Raw genomic sequence first — 22,164 nt, 5'->3', positions numbered from 1 at the left:
ACGCTTTGACTTTTATGCTATTCATACAGTATCCTTGACCAAAATATTTTATACTAATATATAAAACATGTGCTAATATGTAAGATGTTGTTGGGTTTATCTCATTATACATCAACTTTCTATAATTTTAGTTGTTAGAAATTAATGATATCAATGGTCAATATAGTGTGTTTACAGCTGTAAAATTCAACACCTTCCAAGAATTAAAAAATTGATAAAGTATTATTTCTCAGTATGATTGTTTTTTAAAACACTAATCATCCTAGTCGATATGGATTATTTCCAAATACAAAGTTAGGCCGGTGGTCCAATTTACTGACACCATTATCCTCTCTACTGAATCCTTTCTGTAACTAATAAATTTAAATCCGACTCAAATCCATCAAATCCAAAATTTGGATTTCCTTTCAAATCCTATAAAACAGTTTGTAACTAGTACAAAATCTACACCTGGAAGTCTGGAACTTCATCTACATGGTCATTCACTCATGCTCAATTTTATCATCACCACAAAGCCCAGCTCAAAATCAAAAGACAAAGCTCAAAACAAAGGACAATTTCATCACAACGTTGCACGAAATAGGCCTACGTAAAAAGCATCATTTCAGGCCCATCGCATCTCTCTACCCAACTCTTTCCCTCTCTCCTCAACATTTGCTTCTCACCTTTCAAACTTTTCTGGAAAGGGGGAAAAAACAAAAATAAAAAACCCTAATTTTGAAATCAACCTTCACTGTAAACTGCAAATTACTGCAGATTTCAGCTTCAATCTTCTTCTGTTGCTCAGAAATTTTCTAATGCTTAATTCATCCATAAATTTACATTCTTCTGTTTCTTGAGCTTTGAAATTTAACAAATTCGCACTCGAATTTTACTTTGGAGGTTTCCACGTTGTTTGAGATTTTGTGATGTCGGAGAATTCGAGGTCAGGTTTTACCGTTACTCTTGGGCGTAGTGGTCGGGTACATTTTTTCAAACTCACTTTTTTTCCCGCAAGTTAGGGTTTTAGTGCTTTCTTTCTGGCTTTGTGATTATCGATTTTGTATCTTGTTCTTAATTTTAGTTTTGAGCATTTTGCTTATGTTCAGATATGAGCATATTCGATGAGAGAAAGGGAAATTTAGAATTGTTTTAATTCTTGATTATGTGCGAAGATTTATCTTGTAAAGTTGAGTTACTGAGAACTGTGATATATGATGCTTAAGAAAATTGGGGATGCATTTTGGAGATACAATGGTGGATATATGGGAAAATTGAAAGTTAAAAGTTTATTTGGGTTTTTCCTAGATAAGCGAAAATTTCAACTTGATTTTGATGTTAAGAAAACGAGAATTTGGTGCTGTTGATAAATTTGTTAGTGTTTGTAGTTATTGTTTTAACTAATGGGTTTGAGTGAATTTAGGTGGTCAAGAGGGCAGGTGGGTCATCAGAGGCGGGGATACTTAATGGTGGTCCAATTACAGGAAGCAAACGATCTATCAGAGATAGGCTGGGTGGTGGTAGTTCTGACGATCGAGATCACCAATACAACAAGCGGTTCGTTGCCTTTCCCCTGCTTTGCTGGATGTATTGAGTTGACAATGTTGGAATACTTGCTTTACTTATTGTGAGGGGTGCTCAGTTGTTGGCTATTACATCGGAATGTTGCATTAAATATATGATTTTCAATTTACTGGGCTTTAAAGTAAATGTATATATTGCAACTAGCATTTGGAGGAATAGGATTTGCTAAGATCTTTTTTGTGTCTGGCATTTAACTCTTTTTTTCATCATTCCCAGGCATCGTGGGGAGGGTTATGGCACAAGTAGCGTAAATGGTAATGAGCTTTTATGAGCATTGCAGTGTTCTACTTTTCTGTATTTCAGAGCTTATTTTCCCGTTACTGACTATGTTGCCTTTGGAACTCGAAAGATGTGCATCTTCGTAAAGATGATCTTCGATTTAAACTGATGCAAAAAAACACGAATCGGCAATCTCCCAAAAGTGATTCACATGGTAATATTGATCTCCGAGATAAACTGTTGAGTAGGACCTCTCGTCCTTCAGTAGATAATAAGATCATGCGTCCTCCTGAATCTACTGTTAGTGTACGACATCCTTTGGGTGAACCCAGGGATCCAGGGATAGTAAGGCACACTGTTGTCGGAGCCAGGGACACCAGCATATTAGGGCGATATCCTTCCTCACGGAACCCTAGTGACTTATCCACAGTTGTCCCTAGTCGACCTTATACTTCGTGGACTTTGGAAAATTTGAGACGAAGATCTCCAGAGAGGCTTTATCATTCTTCGGCTCGTAGAGAGCTCTCTCCTGAAAGGAGTAGAGAAGATTCCCAGAGAAGGCCAATCAGGGCATATGATGATGGGAGGTCAAGTTCGTGCATGAGAATTAGTCCACAAAGATCTGTCCGTTCTTCACCCTTTATAACAAAATCTTCTGTACCTGCTGCTCCTGTTAAGCCTGCTGTACCATATTCTCCACATTATCCTCAAGCAAGTGGAATCGTGCACAAGATCCCATCTATGGTACGGGTTACATTCTTTTTTAATTTTGTGAATAGTGGCATGCTTCCCTACAAGTTTAGCAGAGAAGAGCTTGTATGTCTGTTGCCCTTCTGATTATCGGACTAGATGGGGCTTTTTTACAGTCCTTTGCGTGTATTTTGGTTAATTAGTCTGAAGAATATCTAATGCAGGTACTGCTAGTTCAAGTGACAGTTATAGGGGTATTTTTGGTGGTGGTTTGTTTGTGCAAATTTAGATGAAATAAATGAAATCTCTCTTTTGGTATATACGGAAAATGATCCTGGTTCCTAAAATAAAAACACAGAAAGTAGGTCAGTAAGTGGAGCTTCATGCATTTTCTTGTAAAGATACAATGATAACGGTTTCATAATTTCTGGTAAATGGAGAGGCTGTTGACCTAGGGAGTGAATATCTGCAACTCTTGATAATATACCATAATGTTTGAAGCTATCGTGTTTGGCTAGATTTCAGTACCCAATAAGCTAATTGACCCAGAGAACCTGATTGTCAATTGGCTCTTTATTATTGAGCAAGAGACTAATGAGTTACACTTGTTTGCTATCATTGTAATGTAAATATGCTTGATGGCTGGCAAATTGTTTTGCTCCTTTCTGATACTTTATATGCCGATTACAAAAGCAATGGGTTCATTGCTATCATGAAGAAGTACTCTGTTTAGTCTTAATGTGATGAAACCTGATTCTTGTTTACGAGCTGTGTAGTCTCTATTCTGGTTGCTTAGGTGCTGACTATTATAGCCTTTGCAGGGTGTTGAACATCCCAATGTGGAAAGCTTCTTGCAGTCTCTGGGATTGGAGAAGTATTCCATATCTTTCAAGGCTGAGGAGGTGTGTGTCTCATTTAACCGACTTTTGTTTGACTGTTATCCTAAAATATCAAAGTTAACGAGAGTTATAATATGAATATATCGGCTAATTAGCACCAGAAAGTTGGAATTCAATACTTAATTTAGGCAGATGGATTTGCTTCTCTGAATAGGTCACAACCTAAAATTGTGCTCCTGCCATAGAATGGATGTTTTTCCTCCCTTCCTTTCTTTGATGGAAATCATTTTAATGTTTTAATTTTTTCCAAGATGGCAATGTCAAAGAAGTTACACAGATGTGGGACTTGTCTGTATGAACGCATGAGGTGGGGCTGGTAACATAGGTTAATTTAATATTCTAGGATTCATTGTAGTCATCATGAAGGAAGTGTTGAGAGAGTCTTTATCCCAGTGAGAAGTTGTGAACAGTAATGGTACTTCATCAAATTATTTATCATTTTCTGCTCAAATGGAGTATATGCTATTTAGACTACTTATTTCACCTCGACTACCGATGTTTATTTGATATTAAGATATGGATATGGATATATGGTACTTCATTTTAATTTAAAGCATAACGGTTTCATATAATAGTCAAGTAATGATATGGATCTTGATGGTAGGAAGGTATATAGGGGCAGTTTGGTTAGGTTAGGGGAAAGGGAAAGAAGGGAAGAAAGGTTTAGGTAAGGAAAGAAATTCCAAACCCCTAATTATGCTACTTGTTTAGTTAGTTTCAAAGGGAAAGGGCTACAAAATTTCTCTCTTCTTCCCTCTCATTTCTTTTTCTCAAACACGGCTACAAAACCGATGAGCTTAGGTCTACTGTGGTGCCGATAGTAGACCGGTGCCTTTGGTACGGTGGTGGTACGATCTAGGTTGCACATACATGGATACAAGTACGGGTTCAGATACGGGTACGAAGAAAGACAAGATTTTGATATTTTAGGAATGGGTACACGTACCCATACATGATACGTATCGTATCGGGCACGGGTAGAGGTACGAGTACGTGACCTAGAAGAAGTACCCATGCCATATAGGGTATGGTGGTGCATTAATGGCTACAATCCTCTCTTTCTGTTTCTACTTCGATAGATGTGGTACATTGGTGATGGTGGCTCGTATGTTGGTTGCCTTTCTATATCTCTGTGCGCGTATGGTAGAGTGGTGGTGGTGGCGTGATGCTTAGCGGTTCGTCATTTGCTCTTCCTCTCACACCCGATCTTCTGTGGTGGATTGGTGGTAGTGGGGTGAGCTTGGGTCGACGATGGGTCTAGTGTGGTCAAAGGCGTTGTAAAGGCTGGTGGTGGTGGGTTAGTGGTGGTGGTCATGCTTGTTGAAGATGGTTATGTTGTAGTGGGAAATGGCCGAATCCAAAACCTTACGGGGGGGAGGTGGGGGAATCAATTTAGAGGACTTGGGGGGTATTTGATAGGGGGGAAGAGAAATTTTAATACTCAAGGTGATTTATTTGATAAATAATGTTGATACTCAAGAGGGTAATCTTAGAAGGCAACGACTTCTAATGTTGATACTAGTGGCAACAACACTAAACTCTAGGTTAACAACGTGGTTGAACTCTTAACAAGAATTCTTTCAAAGGTATAAACAGAAAACCTAAATATAAATTTGATTTCATAAAACGTCCTCTTTAGAAATACAAACCTAGGTTATTTATTTATTAAATTTTTCTGTTTATTTGAAACGGAAAGAAAACTAGGTTACATCCTAATAGTAGGATAACTTAACTCATCCTTGCGTATGATAAAAGGGAGACCTCGGGGAAATTTCAAGGAAGAGAGCCACAATTGTTGAAGATTTTTGTCCCAATTTGCTAGATGATTCGCCACCTGATTAGCTTCCCCATAGCAATGTTGGGCCGGGAATGAATTCAACTGCTTGGCATCCTGGTGTGCATCCTAGATGAGGTTTGAAATTTCTCATGGGACACGCCACACCCTCCTGAACGAGTTAATAACCGTTAGATTGTCGCTTTCTATAATAAGGTTTCTGATTCCAAGGGAAATTGCAATCATGAGGTCAGTGTATAGGCCCATGGCTTCCACCATAAGGATTGACCATTTCGGAGGGAGGGCTTTGTCCACTATTTTCATTGGGCTGCCTTTGCAATATCTTATTATGAACCCAAAGGAGCAATGTTCTGAACCAGACTAGGATCCGTCAAAGTTTAGTTTACACCAACCCAACCGGGGGGGGGGGGGGTGGGAGAGAACGGAGCTTGCTGCTGTTTTCTAGAATTCAAAGGCTCTTGATCAACCAAATCAGCATTCCATGAATTGAACCATGAATCGCAATAGTTCTTGATAATCATAGCTGCGTTTTGGATGCCAAAAGATTCAGCGTAAAGCATGTTTTATTTCAAAAGAACCAAACAAACCACTGAACTGTCACCATCTCTTGGAGTTGTTTCATTGTGACTCAGGGTTTCCACAATATCCCTAGCTTGGGTGAAGGATTCGAAGGTTCTTGTCCAAATATGGGACAGAAAAAAAGGATTGAACAAGTCTATTGTGAATGTGCATTCCGCCAATAGATGATGCATTGTGTCGATATGGTGATTGCAAAATACACAAGCTAATAACCCGCAACATGACTACGGTATAACCTCTCCTTTGAAGGGAGGCCATGAAGTTTTTGACCTTGGGAGGGGTGCCGAGCCTCCAAATTTATCGAAACGAACATTAATATTTTTCCGTGTTATTCCTTGGACAAGGAGAACGGCGAACTTAGTAGAGAATTCACCACTAGGAGTGAGTTTCCAGTACATGGTGTCTTAAATGTCATTTGACGGGATCGGGAGACTACTAATGGTTTGGACTATTTGATTTGGGAGACAAGCCTTTAGAGCTTGAATGTTCTGGCTTTTATTTGGGAGGAGGAATTCCTCAACCTTTTGATTAGGATTCAGGACTTATGTAGGTGGGGATATCATCTAGAAGTGGGTAGGGATAACTTAGGTTTATATTTATAGAAAATAAAATACTTGTTCCCTTTTCCAACTAGGCAAAGGAAACTAATCAACTAACTATATGAAAGTAACCTATTATCTAATTATTAGACTGTGTAGCCCACTAATTAAATAAGACAACTTTTGAAGCCTAGGGTCCCACAATTGATAAAAATAACATAAATTAAACAAATCCAACACGTAAAACCTACTATTTAAGAGCCATGGTAAAACTGTTTGGCTCCTAGGGAAGCAATAAACATAGGTTTAATAAAGGGGTCTTGATTTGCATTAAGTGAGAGACTTGGATGCGTACTTATGTGTTGTGTTAGACGCCAATAGCTGAATCTGAGTGACAAAGAGCGGAGTTGGTGGATAAAGGTGTTTTTTCAAGAATATGCAGTTTTGTAGTTCACTTGAAGAAAGTCTGGACTCTAGAGTGATTTATGTGGATGTGGTGGAGCTGCTGGCATCTGGGAGATTAGATTGCTTTCTGCAGGTCTGATATGCTAATATACGCTGTCTTAGAGACTTAATGCTACCTTTTGTTAAGCTCTGTCTGCTACAGTTTTGACCATTTTGTGTCAAGGACTTGAAGTTTGCTCCATGTGTGATACTTCTTCCGTTCCAAACTAGTTGGAACATAGGGTGGGGGGGCACAAGTTTTGAGGTGTGCATGTGAAGAGGAGAGAGAGAGAAAGAGAGATAAAAATAGGGACTCATGTGATGAGGAGAGAGATAAAAGAAAACCATTACCAAATAGATTAAGGTTGCAGCTTGCAACTAATTTGCAACTTGAAAAAGAGAGAAGTGTTGCAACTAATTAAGTATGGAGGAATTATTTCCTAGTATTTGTGCATATGGTACGTCATCGTTGTTTGTAATATCCATCTGCTACGGCAATCTAGAACAGATCTTTTATACGTTCATGTTATCGTGCTGTCAATGCATATTGCTATTGCCATATTAGGACATCAAAGCTAGAATGGCACCACTAGTCATGTTATCTTATGTTGGTGAGTAGAAGTTATTGAATGGCTGGCAAGTTACTTTCATGGGATCCATTTAGATATTGGATTACAGTAAAGCATAGGTTCAATACCCCCAAAAAAACCTTTTAGCGACGAAGAAGCTCTGATGGTTAGTTGGATTAGCTCAGAGGTTATGTTGAGAAGAATTGTAAATAATGGTAAGAACTGAGATATAATTGGACGATTTTCCTTGTATATTTAAATATAACAACTAACAAGTTAGAAGAAAATTGTGGGATGGAGAAAGCCTTTCTGGTTTGCTTGTCCTGTACGGCTGTACTATCTCTGTTCCCATTTAATCTACACGGTTTGTTTTCCACTAGAACAAAGAAAAAAGTAAAAAAGTAGGAGAGAGGAGAGGAATTATGAAAAGTGGGGAGTAAGAAGTACAAAAAGTAAATATAAAAATAGAGAGAAAAATGGGGTAGGTGGGGAGTTTTAAGTGGGTTAATTTATTTGGTGAAGGACCTCATGGGGGATAAAGGTGGAGAATAATGATGGGGCATTTTACCTTGTATAGATAAACAATGTAACCATTAAATAGGAACGGCCAGGAAAGGAAAGTGTAGATTAAAAAGGAACGGACGTAGTATTTGACGAATGACATTAACCCAGTGTTTGTATATGGACTTTAAATTTAAAAGGCTTCATACATCAGTTCTTGATTCTACCTGGACTCTTCATTGTTATTTGAGTATACATGGCCAACACTATAATACTCATTTATGATAAATGCAGAAATCCGCATAGCTCTGCACCTTTGCTTAATACTTTTTTCTGTGTTTAATATGGAAAATGATTAGGGATCTTGATGCTATGTGTTATTGGATTCTTTCTATCTCCCTGACTGGGACTTCTTATGGTGATTGTATGTCTTTCTTAATTTTTCCTTCAACAGATAGACATGAAATTATTGAAGCAATTGGGTGACAATGACTTGAAAGAGTTGGGTATACCGATGGTAAGTTCAAAGTTGTCTCTGTTTTCTGTATTTATTTTCTTATGCTGTTGTGCATGGCAATATGGCATCGTACAATCTTAAAAAATTTGGAGAGAAACGACAAAGATAACTCAAGCTATGGACTTGATGCCATAAACAGTGCAAAATTTCATCGAAATTTTCATTGAATGCACCAAGGTGAAACTGCTCTTGGCACTGAAAGTATAGTGTGCGTTCTTGTAGCCAATCACTCCAACCTTTAAAGATATTGTTATTTTCTTCCTTCTTTCTACAGGTGTGTAGTGGTTTGTTATTTGCATCTATGCAGCCTATTATACGAAGTAATAATCTTATGTGGGAAACATAATTTATAAAATTACACATTATTAGCTAATGGTGTTGCATGTGGTTTCTAGTTGCTGATTTTATTGTAAGTTCACCAGGACAAGTTTGAATTCACTGGTTTCTAGCATTACTCTTCCTTCTCTATCGGTATACTTTTCTGTTTTGATACATAATTCCAATTTTGCCTTGTATGAAGAAAATGGATTATGTAAGCTGCTCTTTTGCCGATGCTACTCAGGTCATGAAGGCCGAACATTTTTCACAATCTTAATTTTAGCCATGGCAACTCATCCTTCAAAAAGATATTGGGGGACTGGTACTATGGTTTGTCAAGAATGCATCCCTAACGAAATGGAGGCATATATGTTTTTTATCGTGATGTTATTCAGATTTTCCACTTTGAATGAGTTTCAAATGTTGGACAGAACATTGGTTTTCATATCCATTTTTCTTTTTCTTCTTTCCTTTCTCCAAATTACTGAAGGCAGTATTGGCTATGCCTACTATCCCAGCATTCCTGATCATTGTGTTTGGATGATAGTACATGAAGGGAAGACAAGGGGGGAGGGAGAGTCATTTTTTCTTCATATGGATATGGACAGAGGGGAGGGGGGGGGGGGGGAAGGAAGAGAAATGTAGGGATGAGATTACCTTGTTGCTTTTTTCTTATGCTATGAGCTAGTAACGATGCCATTCTTTTGTTATTTACGTTTGATGGACTCTATGCAGGGTCCCAGAAAGAAGATTCTCCAAACTCTCGCGCTTCTTCCTAGACGACATGCATACTCTAGTGCAAAGATATAATGAAGACCAGATTTAAATCTATTTCTGGTGTGTATTCAACTGTTCATCAAATTTCGTCAAGTTTCTCCAGTGGATGGATAACTCTTTGTTGTTTCACCTTGGGCTGATAAGAGTTCCTTATACTGTTTGTCTACTTTGACATACTACAACCATTGTTAAATCATGCATGTAGGGTGGGAAAACATGAGTTGTTGATGTATGTATGGTTAATCAAACATTTTTGAGCTTCAATTATTCAAAGGCTGAGGATTATTTTAGCATCAAGTTAGGTTTTAGCATATGATTGATGCGTTCCACATCGAGCAACCTGCAGGAATGTGAATTTTTTGGAACAAACAGTATAACTCTGAATGTGCAGGTATTTCGTATGCCTTAGTTGAATGTTCTGGAATTTTGACAGGTACAGGGTGAATTTGTTGACCAGCAGGGTTGATGCTGTGGTATGTGTATTGTCATGACTCAAGAGAGTAGAAATAGGTTTACTAGAATTTTTCCCTACAAACTCATGGGGTGAATAGCTATATCCTTGCTGGGTTTTAGTATTGAAATAGGTTTACTAGAATTTTTCCTAATGAAACATAATTGTGTTTTATGTGGGTAGAACAGTTTTCAAATAAAGAGAGTAGAAATTTATTGTAAAGGGAACAACATTCAAATAAAGAGAATTTTAGCTTTATAAAAGCCTGAAGTAAACAAAAAGACGAAGTCCTTTTCAATTTTACCTTTATAAGAGCAAATTTTAGCAAAATAACTCCAATTCTATATAAACAAATTGGAGTGAATAGAGCCTAAGGTCGACGGTAAAAAGCTTGGAGCATATAATATGCATATCTTTATGAATGTTGTGATGAGCATCACTATACTTCACTTCAAAAAGAATATCATGTCCATTTCATCTACTTACATTGTTTGTGTTAAAACTTACCTTTTCCCGAACTCCAAATGATCTTATTTGGATATTATCTCTCATATTCAGATCAAACTATTGTCCTCGGATTAGGCCGGCCATGAGACGAATTTGGGCTATGTTATTACGTAAGACCATAAAAATTAAAGTCTAGATCAACTATATTTACTTAAATTTTTATAATGCAAGCATAGACATCATATAGTAATGTAACTGTAACTCACTAGTTGATCATGTTAGTATGAAATTTCTCCTTAAAAAAAAAAAAATTGATCAGGTTAGTAGGTTACAATAGTTTTCCTATTCAGGTTGGAATTTTCATATATGTAAGCTCCACCTCATGCAAATATTGGGATTTGGATAGGATCTTTTTATCTTCTAAACTTGGATCAGATTTATGTTGAATTGTCTTCGTCCTCTTCTTGAGACTAAATTGAGCAAACTCTTAGGTCAGGAGTTTGTGTTTTACAAAATTCTACGTTGTGTTTGACTCTTTTTAATTTTCTATATTTTACCCCTAAACTTTTTGAACATTATACAAAATATTTTTATACTCCTTTCTGTTCCAGAATTATCCAAACACTTGTTGGGACACGTAGTTTAAGTTGATAAGTGTAGTGATATTATCAGATGTTATTCTATTAAAAAATTAGATGTGAGGAGTTGGTGGGGGTACTTTTATGGGAGGATAGAGAAAGTTGGGTAATTTTTATTGATAAAGGTAAAGTGGGGGCAAAGGACTCTAAAGAAAATAATATAGCAATAGTGGGACCATGTCAAATATGGAAGTGTTCAACTAATTTTGGACAAATATAAAAGGAAAATGTTCAGATTATTTTGGAACACATGGAGTACAAAATACCAAGTAGTAGATTTTGCAACTTTTCTTACCATGTAGGTATAGGATAAGGTTTTTGAGTAGGGTTGTCAGGTGGACCTCAATCTGCCCATCACCCGCGAATCAAATCCCCATCCACAACATCTAATTCCATCATCCGCATATGGAACGGGTGGAAAATTGAAAATACTAGAAAAAGTTGTTTGTATACTTAAACTTTAAAAAATTAATAAATGAAAATTTAGCCACTGATAAATAGCAAAGCGACTAAATATCAATTGTCAATTCTTGATACATGCCAAAATCTAATACTAGTCTATTATATATAATGATATATTATATACTTCCTCTGTTTCACAATAAGTAAAACACATTCCTTATATGGCATATTCACAATAAGTGAAACCAAGTTGTTTTTGGCAAAAAAAAAATCTTATTTATTACAATAATGCCATTATGTAATTACCCCACCAACCCACATAACACTCATTAATTACTCACCCACTCACCTAACATCAATTAATTCCCCCTAACCTTTCCCCTCCCTTTTTAACCCAACCCACCAACCCCCATCAGATTTTTTTTTAAAAATCCTCTATCAGTTTCTCGATTCTTCCTCACCTGTTCTTATTCCTCTCACTCTCTCTCCTCAATAACTGAAGAACCTCAATTTCTACTGACCTTTCACATTTTCACCTCTTCATATGATCTCCCCCCCCTCTCTCGCTCTTTCCTCTAAAATTGAAGAACCCTAATTTCTACATCTCTCTCACTTGATCTAATTTCTCTCAACTGATCTACTTTCTCTCAACTGATCTACTTTCTCTCTTTCTCTTTATCATAATCTCTCATTATCTCCTCTGAAGAATTTTTCGATTCACTCTCAATTGTTCATATAAACCCTAATTTCTTGGGTCCTCTTTGAAAGTTGCCAGTTGGGGTTTTTTAAACCAGTTCTTAGTAGATCTGAGATAGCCTCTGATGATACATGCGAGTTGCTTTTTGGAGAATCTGATATGGGATCGGAAGAAGAGTCTTGGTTGCGTCGTAGGTTGGATCAACACCATAACGATTCTTCTTATAATTCTTCTTTGAACCTGACTTATGTACGTCGGAAGTCTGAAACACCGACTTCGAAGTTTAGAACGCCAGAGCTTCACTTTAGTTCTGAAGATGAAGCCTCTGGATCTCGGATTTAAGTGAGGAAGAAAATCATCTTTGATGATTCAAGCCCCCTTAGACATGCTGACGTTAGTGTTAGTGATGATGTTGCTATAGATTTGGGGGTTGCGGCTGTTGTAGATCAGTCTTCCAAAGAAGCTGATCTACCTAGTTCATCAACAGGAAACCCTACAAAAAAGGGTTCTCCAAAACAAAATGATGCAACCCACTTATGGTGAAATGTTCCTAAACTCTTGTCTTACTTAAATTTATTAAGTTCAATCTCTGTGATTTGTTCATATTTATGATTTTTTGTGATGAATTTTGCGTGTGGGTTAGGATTGTTGGTAGAATCTTTTTATTTTCTTAGTGATTTGTTCATATTTATGATTTTTTGTGATTAATATTCCATGTGGGTTAGGATTGCTGGTAGAATAGTTTTGTTTTCTCTGTGATTAGTTCATATTTATGTAGTCCATGTGATAAAGTTTGCATGTGGGTTAGGCTTACTAGTAGAATATTGTTTTGTTCTCTGTTTTTTGTTCAAATTTTTTTTTAATGAACATTGTCTGTGGGTTAGGATTGATGATAGAATATTGTTATTTTCTCTGCTACTTGTTGATATCTTTGAATTTTTATATGAACATTACCTGTGGGTTAGGTGATGGTAGAATATTGTTATTTGCTCTAATACTTGTTGATATCTTTGAATTTTTGTTATGAACATTACATGTGGGTTAGGATTGATGGTAGAATGTTGTTATTTTCTTTGTTATTTATTGATATCTATGAATTTTTTTTATGCACATTACCTGTGGGTTAGGATTGATGGTAGAATATTGTTATTTTCTCTATCACCTGATCATTTATTATTTTTTTAATGCACATTACCTGTAGGTTAGGATTGATGGTAGAATATTGTTATTTTCTCTATTACTTGATCATATCTATGATTTTTTTAATGCACATTACCTGTGGGTTAGGATTGATGGTCGAATATTGTTATTTTCATTGTTACTTGTTGATATCTTTGAATTTTTTTATGAACATTACTTGTGGGTTAGGATTGATGGTAAAATATTGTTATTTTCTCTGTTACTTGTTGATCTCTTTGAAATTTTGTTATGAACATTACATGTGGGTTATGATTGATGGTAGAATATTGTTATTTTCTTTGTTATTTATTGATATCTATGAATTTTTTTATGCACATCACCTGTGGGTTAGGATTGATGGTAAAATATTATTATTTTCTCTGTTACCTGATCATTTATGATTGTTTTAATGCACATTACCTGTAGGTTAGGATAGATGGTAGAATATTGTATTTTTTCTGTTATTTATTGATATCTATGATTTGTTTTTATGCACATTACCTGTGGGTTAGGATTGATGGTAGAATATTGTTATTTTCTCTATTACTTGATCATATCTATGATTTTTTTAATGCACATTACCTGTGGGTTAGAATTGATGGTATAATATTGTTATTTTCTCTGTTACTTGATCATATCTATGATTTTTTTAATGCACATTACCTGTGGGTTAGGATTGATGGTAGAATATTGTTATTTTCTCTGTTACTTGATCATATCTTGATGTTTTTAATGCACATTACCCGTGGGTTATGATTGATGGTAGAATATTGTTATTTTCTTTGTTACTTGATCATATCTATGATTTTTTTTTTTTTTTTTTTTTTTTTTTTTTTTTTTTGAACCAGTAAGAAAGGATATATATAAGCTCAAACAACAAGTACACACTATAACCTCCGAGGTAAGAACAAACCAACTAGGTTGGACTCTTCATCACAAGGAGGTTCAAACAACTAGTTACAACCATCAAACATTACTACAAAGGCTTTCCCACCAAACACTATCTTTACTAGTGATCTTAGCTAGACTATGAGCTTTAATTAGTAAGAAAGGATATATATAAGCTCAAACAACAAGTACACACTATAACCTCCGAGGTGAGAACAAACCAACTAGGTTGGACTCTTCATCACAAGGAGGTTCAAACAACTAGTTACAACCATCAAACATTACTACAAAGGCTTTCCCACCAAACACTATCTTTACTAGTGATCTTAGCTAGACTATGAGCTTTAATTCTACAAATCACATCACATCTGATTTTGTCAAAAACATATCTTGGATTATTAACTTTTGCATTCCAGACAGCATCATTCCTAGTATGCCATATTGCATACACAGCATCATTCCAAACATATCTATGATTTTTTTTAATTAACATTACCTGTGGTTTAGCATTGATGGTAGAATATTATTTTAAACATTTTGGCAACCATTGTGCTTTTGTATCATTTTTGATTGTGGATCAGTTCATAAGGGTTTCATTTTATGCTGAAGTAGTTTAGTTGTATGCATATGTGGTGTTTCATTGTGAATCAGTTGATATGTTTGATATTAGTAGCATGTGGGGTGTTGCTATATGTTGGAAGATTGTCATTTCATGTTACTGTCCATCTAAGACAGGTACGTCCTCATATGGAGTGAGATGCTCACATGGCAAGTGTTCTTCATGTGTTATCCCACCTCATTTGGGTGATGTATCTGTCTTAGAAAGATGATGAAAAAAGGGTTGTTCTGTATTCATTTGAAGTTTGTTCAGTTTCTAAGTGTATGCATGATTAGGGGGGGTATGTTCTGTTTATATATCAAGGTGAATGCATGATTAGGGGTATGTTCGTTTATATATCAAGGTTAATACATGATTAGGGGGGTGTTCTATTTTTATATCAAGGTGAATGCATGATTAGGGGGGTGTTCTGCTTTTATATCAAGGTGAATGCATCTTTGTTCATGGTATAAGCATGTCTAGGCTGTTAATATTATGATGTTGTGTGTTTATTTCCATGTATATGTATATTAAGTTTGATGATTCTGTGTTCATGTCATCTCTGTCCCTGTCATCTTTGTTAATGGTATAAGTATGTTTAGGCGGTGATGCATGTTTTTGAAAAGGGTTGGTCCTCAATGATGTGAAAATCATTACACTCTTAACACAAGATTCATCTTATTTGGCCTAGCTTGTATATATGCCACCAAAAATACCATTTGAAGCAACATTAGGGGGAATTAACATTGTGTTATGAGTCTTGTTGTATGATTGATAACTTTGGTCTGAGAGATATAATTTCTTCAATGATGAATGAGGTCATTTCTGATATTAAATTTGTACAAGACCTTACTTGTTAACCCCTTACTGCCTCTCGTGTAGTTCACGTGTTATTCTGTTTTGGAGGCTACTTGATTTGTCATTTATCTTCTTTGTATGGGTGATGGGGGACTTTATGAGAGGACAACCCTATTAATGATGTTGTTTTTTAACTGTTCCCTTTACATGTATGACCAAAAGGAAACCAAATGATGGTGTAGATTTCAAATAGTTTTGCATTGATATTTACATGTACATAATATATATGTTTACAAAATGCTTTTTGTTTACAAAAAATTCCCTTGCCCAACCCTAACTATCCCTAATGCTGTTGTTACTTGGTTGGTTTTGTGTCTACCTAGTCCTCTAACTATCCCTCTGGTTCAAGGACCATTCCATCCCACATAGGGTCTGTCCCCTCTACTATGTCTTCATTGAGGAAACTCACTGTGTCATTTAACAACTCCTCAGCAACTTCTACATAAGTTGGTAAATGACAAAGTTTGTCCATCTTTTTCTTGCCTCTGTGGGGTTTTTTTTTTTTTTTTTTTATAATTGTTTTCTCCCTTGACCTTCAAAATTTCAGCCATGACATACATTAGATGCAACCAAGTGTAGTTTCAACTTGGGATCATACATGTTATATGCATCCACCAAACTTTGAACCAACTCACCAACAGTTTATAGGAATGCTTGGTGTTGTATAGATTGAATGGAAGCAAAAAAACCCTAAGTCTAGCATGTTGAGATTTGGTGACTGAGCAGACTATTGGATTAGGTGTATGTCAAACCTATCCTATTTTGATGCTTCTCACCATTCTGGATCAGTTGGTGCTATGTATAGTCTTGCATTGTCCTATTGTATTTATATTGTTTTGCATCCAAAAGCTGGCCACTTAGCCCTTATTGCTGGCAACAATGTGTTGATTAACATGTCCCTGATGGTTTTCTTGGTGATACTTTGCTTTGCTTTCAGTTATAAAGTACCCCTTTCTCTGTTGTTGCTTCTTCTTTGGGCTGCCACTTCATCAATAAATGGGTATATTCCTATTTTATCATCATAAATACACAGTCCATTGTCATTAAAAAATGGTCTTGAAATACCCCCCATAAACATGATCTTTATTGTGAAGTGTTTTGGCTGACATGCTCTGTATGAATCTTCCTCTTCTGACAACAAGTAGAACCTCTGTGTTATCCTACTCATGAAAACCATTTTTCTTCTATGTGTATCATATTGCAAAGCATGTTAAATCTTGGTTTTTCTGTTAATGTACTTGGGATTATGTGTGAGAGAACAAACTTGAGTCTTGTTGTTTTGTGTTTATCAGTCAATTTGGGTTTGATTGAGTTTGTATGGCATCTCAAAATTCCCCTCTTTGTCAACCTATAAACTGTTGATGGGCTAACTCCCAAAGCTGTAGGAAGGGACCTTATTGTGGTCCTTTGCTTCAATGGAATTTGTCCGAGTTCTTCATCCGCCTTGATGATAAACTTCCTCCCACACTTGCCAGTCTTTTTGCTTGCTACATTAACATTAGCCCCACTTAGTTTATGTTGCTTAGCTATTTTCCAAAATCTGAACACTATTATTCTACTAATTGCATACTTAAGTGCAACACTCTTTACACAACCTCTTGGTAAAGAAAGGTCAGGGCCTGCTTGTGTGAATAAGTCAATAATCACCTCTCTCCTAATATTGCTTGGTACGTTAGGTTTTTTTTTTACCTAAGTTGCAATTAGTTTCATTAACAGTATTTCCATCTTTCATTCCAGCTTCTATGTCATCAGATTCAGAATAATACCATACCTCAGCATCATCCTCACGATCACCATCTTCATACATGCAGGACTCGAAAAACAAAAGCTCATCAATATCAATGTCACATTCCAAATTCTGTTCATGTTGGTCTTCCAGTTGTAGCAGCTCCTCTTCAGAAATGTCAAAATACTCCCCTACTCCATTAGATAAAACTAACTGTTCTAAACTACCATCATCCATGGCAGTATTTTAATTACAATGTTGTGTGTGTTTGTGTATGATTTTATGAAAAAGACCTTTGTGATGTGTGTGCAAGTGAGTGTGTTCACTTTTGAGAAAAAAATTTTCAAGTGTAAGTGTGTGCTGGTGTGGACAGATTGTGAAATGGGAAATTTTTTAGCCTCAAAACTTGGTTATATAGAGCTGTAAATTTGAATTGATGGGAAATGACCCACAAGTCTCCTTTAAATGAAAAAGTGAAAAAAATTCAAAAGTTTGCCAAAATACAAATTTTGGTGGAAAGTTAAAGTTCCCTCCTTTTTTGGGGGCCAAAAAAACCGGGTACGTTTTATAATCACACCCTACATGCATTTGCTTAAAACCTCTAGTTGCAACATTAGAAGGTGATCCCTACTTTCTCTCTCTACCCACCTTGGTCTGTGTGTCCTTTCTCTCTGTTTCACTTATTGTGAAACGGAGGAAGTATATGACACAAGTGGATGGATGGAGCGGGTGATGGGCCAAAAATATCTCACCTATCTCCAACCCGCCCCGCGCGCCACCCATCCGTCACTTGCCTCATTGCGGGTTTTCACCCATTTATTTGGTGTTGGTGGGTGGATAATCCACTCACACAAGGATAATTGCCAGGTCTATTTTTGAACCTTGTTAATTGAAAATCTCGAGCCACATTTAACAACTCAACCCGCTTTTTCTTGCCAAATTCTCATATGCTGTAGCCACCCTTACCGACGCCAATCTCACGCTTTTATTTCCAATAGCTAAGACTGTTTATTCCCACTTGAAAAAGTCATGCTTGTGCACTAGGGGTGAAATTTCGATGTACTGTTTGAATTTAGGCTTAATACAATCTGATCCGAACAAAATTTGGATCTTAGTTTTCCAATCCGAATCGAAACCAATTAGAATTAGAGTCTAAACTAATATAATTCGAATTTTCAGACACTTAATTGGGTTCGACCCGATTTATCCAAATTTTTTAAACTCTGTTTTTTTGATGAAATATTTTTGGCACGAGCATCGAAGTAAGGTGTTCGATAATTGAAGTAATATATATATACAATCCCATAAAAAATCATTAATAAACTAATAACAACTAATAATTCATTACAAACTTATAATTACTTACAGCAAAAAGTTCAACAACATAAAAGCATGTTCAATTACACAACAAATTACACTAGCAAGTTAGGGTTTTAACTTTTGGGGGAAGGGAAGGGTCGTTGGACCATTTTAGACCTTTTTTAAAAATAAATAAATCAATGAAGCATAATCACAAATATACAATATATGCCCTATTTCCTATTTGATTATTTTGAATTTATGGATCCAATCACCCTCAATCCAATCCAATCCAATCCAATATGAAAATAATGATTATTCAACAAAAAAATCCAAATCCTCTGCACATAGTTTAAGTCCAATCCAAATTACTAATTCGCTTTGGATTTAATATGATTTCGGTTTTTATCCTAATAACTTTGCGCGCTATGTGCACAAAAGCCCCGTTTCAAATCGAACTTACATTTGTATCATTTGAATGGCAAAAATTTGTCGCACATTCGAGCGTCAAAATATTCACACCGTAATACATACCCTAGATTTCAAAAAAGGATGAGATAAACTGTACCTTCCAAAATTGAGTTGGGTTGGTTCCTTAATAGGAAGAAAGCTCTTGATACATACAAATAATGTTGTAATTTTCAAGGTCGAAACTCGAAATTTCTAAACACACACTATAGTCATTGCATAAGTCATGCCTTTTCTGGAAAATAGAGGATTTGGCACAAAATTAGAGGTGTCCTTTACCACTTTAGTGGATCGACCAAACAAATTTTATATCATTGGTATTTGGGAACACTGAGGATTGTGAACAAATTAACTGACCTAAAACTCTAATATTCAAAAAAGCAAGTTGGGGGAGCTTTTTGGTAAGAAGGATTGGAAACGTTGAGGTAAAACAATTAGGTGAAAGCACAAGCAGTCATCAATCATTTACGAAACACTCTTATATAAACACTAATACAATTAATTATTCAAGCCCACTGATATAATTAGCTAACAATTAACCGCTAATCCTCACATAGGACCTTAGTATATTTATCTTGTATAAGCTCATATCTTGTATTGGTTCCACTGCCTTTTAATATAGAGGTCATATGAAGATTTTAGGAAGAACCAAGCAAAATTTTGTATAATGATAAGGTTTGTGTCTCACAATGATAAGTTGTAGGATTAGATTCTATTAGGAATACTTTAGGGATTTAGATTCGTCATCTTATTTTTTTCCTACTCTATAAAGGTCCTAGCAGTTAACTTGAGATAAATCTATACATCTAATATAGTGATAGAGGCTCTTTTCCTCATCAATAAAAAAAAGTTGCTCTGAATATAATCTATGTTGACTTTTCTTTTGGTTGCATAAGTTTATTATTATATCCTTGGTATGTTCTTTGAGAAAAAAAAAAAAAAAATCCTTGGTACGTAACACTTCTTTTCATGGACATACTAATCTAGTAATAGTGTTTACAGAACTGGAACTTACTATGATAAGATGAGATCTAGAGCCAAGAGTGCATTCTTTTTCGGCCTCTTCAATTCTTTTGGGTTATAAAACAAATACTTCTATTTAAATTGCCACGATATAAGTCAGTCAACAGTTTAGTGCTGCTTTCTACTTCGTATACAAACAAAAAAGAAGGAAGAAAACTAAAAAAAACAATGTACTGCTGCCTGTACTGAAATTCTTGGATATGGATTCAAATAATAAGTTCTAAAAATCATGATTGCATTTCATTCTTTTTCCAGAAAAGACTTCCGTCATTGCCTGAGAATCTAGACCAAATATATCATGTATAGTTAGTTCTATACTAACCCTTTTTTATTAATTTATGATTATCACATGTTCTCTACTGCTGGATCGCTGACGGTATGCATGCATATACACGCCCTAATATAGGGATCATCTCATCAACTATTACACCAATCAAAAAAATTCTTAAACTTTTCATCAGCTTCATTATCGTAAAAACCATAATTGGAGCGATATTTTGATTTTTACTTATAGTCCTGAGACATCTTTACTAAGAATGCTTTTCTAATATATATATATATATATAATATAATAATATATATATATATTATATTATATATAATATATATATATATATATAATATAATATATATATATATGTGAAATCTGCTCGAAACAGCTCTTAATCTGAAAACTGAAAACAAGGGTAACTTTTAACCCCTTTAGGGTAACTTTTAACAGTTTTAGGGTAACTTTTGCCAATTTTGGGATAACTTTATTATATTAAGGGTAATTCTATATATTTCAAGGATAACTTTATTTATTATAAGATTAACTATTACCACTTTTAGGGTAACTTTTACCATTTTTAGGGTAACTTTATTTATTATAAGAATAACTATTACCACTTTTAGGGTAACTTTTACCATTTTTAGGGTAACTTTTGGTTAATTAACCCAAAACACATGAGCACCACCGTCCAAAACAAACAACACCGTCGCAAAGTTCTCCAGATCCGACCATGAACGAGCAAACAAAACCCAGAGGAGGAGGATAACTCGCGTCCTCGCGAATCACGTCGCCCCTTAAAAAACCTCGTGATTGGCGCGGTTAACTTAAAAACCTCGATTTCACACTACCAGAACAATAGTAGAATCAACCGCAAGAGTAGTAGTAGATGTAGTCATTTTGAAATTTAGACTCAAGAAATACAGATTCAATCAACAATAGATTACGGATGAAACCTCAAGAAAAATCGATCAATTTCAAAATAAAATCTCAATTGATTTTACTTCCAGAAGAACTAGAACAAGAATTTTAGCAAATTCTTCAAGAAAATGAACTTCCAGATGAAGTAGAAAAAGAATTTCAACAAATTTTTCAAGAACATTAACTTCCAAACAATATATACAAAATTAACTTCCAAAAAAACAGAAAAATTGCTTTATCAAACAATATATAACGAAAATTTAGTAAATCTTGCAAAAATTCATATGAATATACGAAATTCTTTTCTAGATCTAACAAAAACTTCACAAAAAACTTTTGAACCACCAGATCTAAAGATTATAAGAATTAAAACTCAAAGAAAAAATATTGTAAGCGAAAATAAACTAAACGTAAAACCAAAAAATAATTAAAAGCTTACTAGAATTATAAATTGAGGATGAAAAATGCTGCAAACAAGAAGAAGATTCAACTTAAAGGGGAGAAAAAGTAACGTTCCAGAAGAGAAACGAAGGAGAGAGAAGAGAGGAGAGGAGAGAGAAAGTTTTTGGTAGAAAAAAATGGGTTTCAAATGACGTTCCAGAAGAGAAAGGAAGGAGAGAGGAGAAAGGAGAGAGAAAGTTTTTGGTAGAAAAATATGGGTTTCAAATGAATCGCATGATGGTCAGTTTAAATTAATTGATTTATGTCCATACGATGAAAGATCGACGGTTGAGATTCATTGTTTTCAGTTTTCAGCCTAAAAATGGTTTTCACGAGATCTCATTCCCATATATATATATATATATATATATAAGTTGAGATTCATTGTTTTCAGTTTTCAGCCTAAAAATGGTTTTCACGAGATCTCATTCCCATATATATATATATATA

General features: G+C 35.4%; 1 protein-coding gene across 1 annotated transcript; it reads left to right on the top strand.

Annotated features, from left to right (window-relative positions):
• The first annotated feature begins 431 nt into the window (after window positions 1-431).
• On the top strand, window positions 432-9,707 carry LOC104897251 (hypothetical protein). The gene is made up of 7 exons (XM_010684093.4): window positions 432-962; window positions 1,403-1,536; window positions 1,780-1,817; window positions 1,913-2,526; window positions 3,294-3,374; window positions 8,253-8,315; window positions 9,369-9,707. Exons 1-7 carry the CDS (start codon window positions 909-911, stop codon window positions 9,441-9,443), a joined length of 1,059 nt encoding a protein of 352 aa, XP_010682395.2. The 5' UTR covers window positions 432-908; the 3' UTR covers window positions 9,444-9,707.
• The last annotated feature ends 12,457 nt before the right edge of the window (window positions 9,708-22,164 follow it).

Source organism: Beta vulgaris, chromosome 6 (assembly GCF_026745355.1).
Source record: "Beta vulgaris subsp. vulgaris cultivar EL10 chromosome 6, EL10.2, whole genome shotgun sequence".
Classification (NCBI taxonomy): Eukaryota; Viridiplantae; Streptophyta; class Magnoliopsida; order Caryophyllales; family Amaranthaceae; genus Beta; species Beta vulgaris.
This window is presented reverse-complemented; position numbering and strand designations above follow the sequence as displayed.

Coding starts and splice junctions, on each gene's coding strand:
- LOC104897251 (XM_010684093.4), top strand. CDS start 909: ATGTCGGAGAATTCGAGGTCAGGTTTTACCGTTACTCTTGGGCGTAGT. Junction 2,527..3,293: donor TGCACAAGATCCCATCTATG/GTACGGGTTACA, acceptor TAGCCTTTGCAG/GGTGTTGAACATCCCAATGT. Junction 3,375..8,252: donor TATCTTTCAAGGCTGAGGAG/GTGTGTGTCTCA, acceptor TTCCTTCAACAG/ATAGACATGAAATTATTGAA.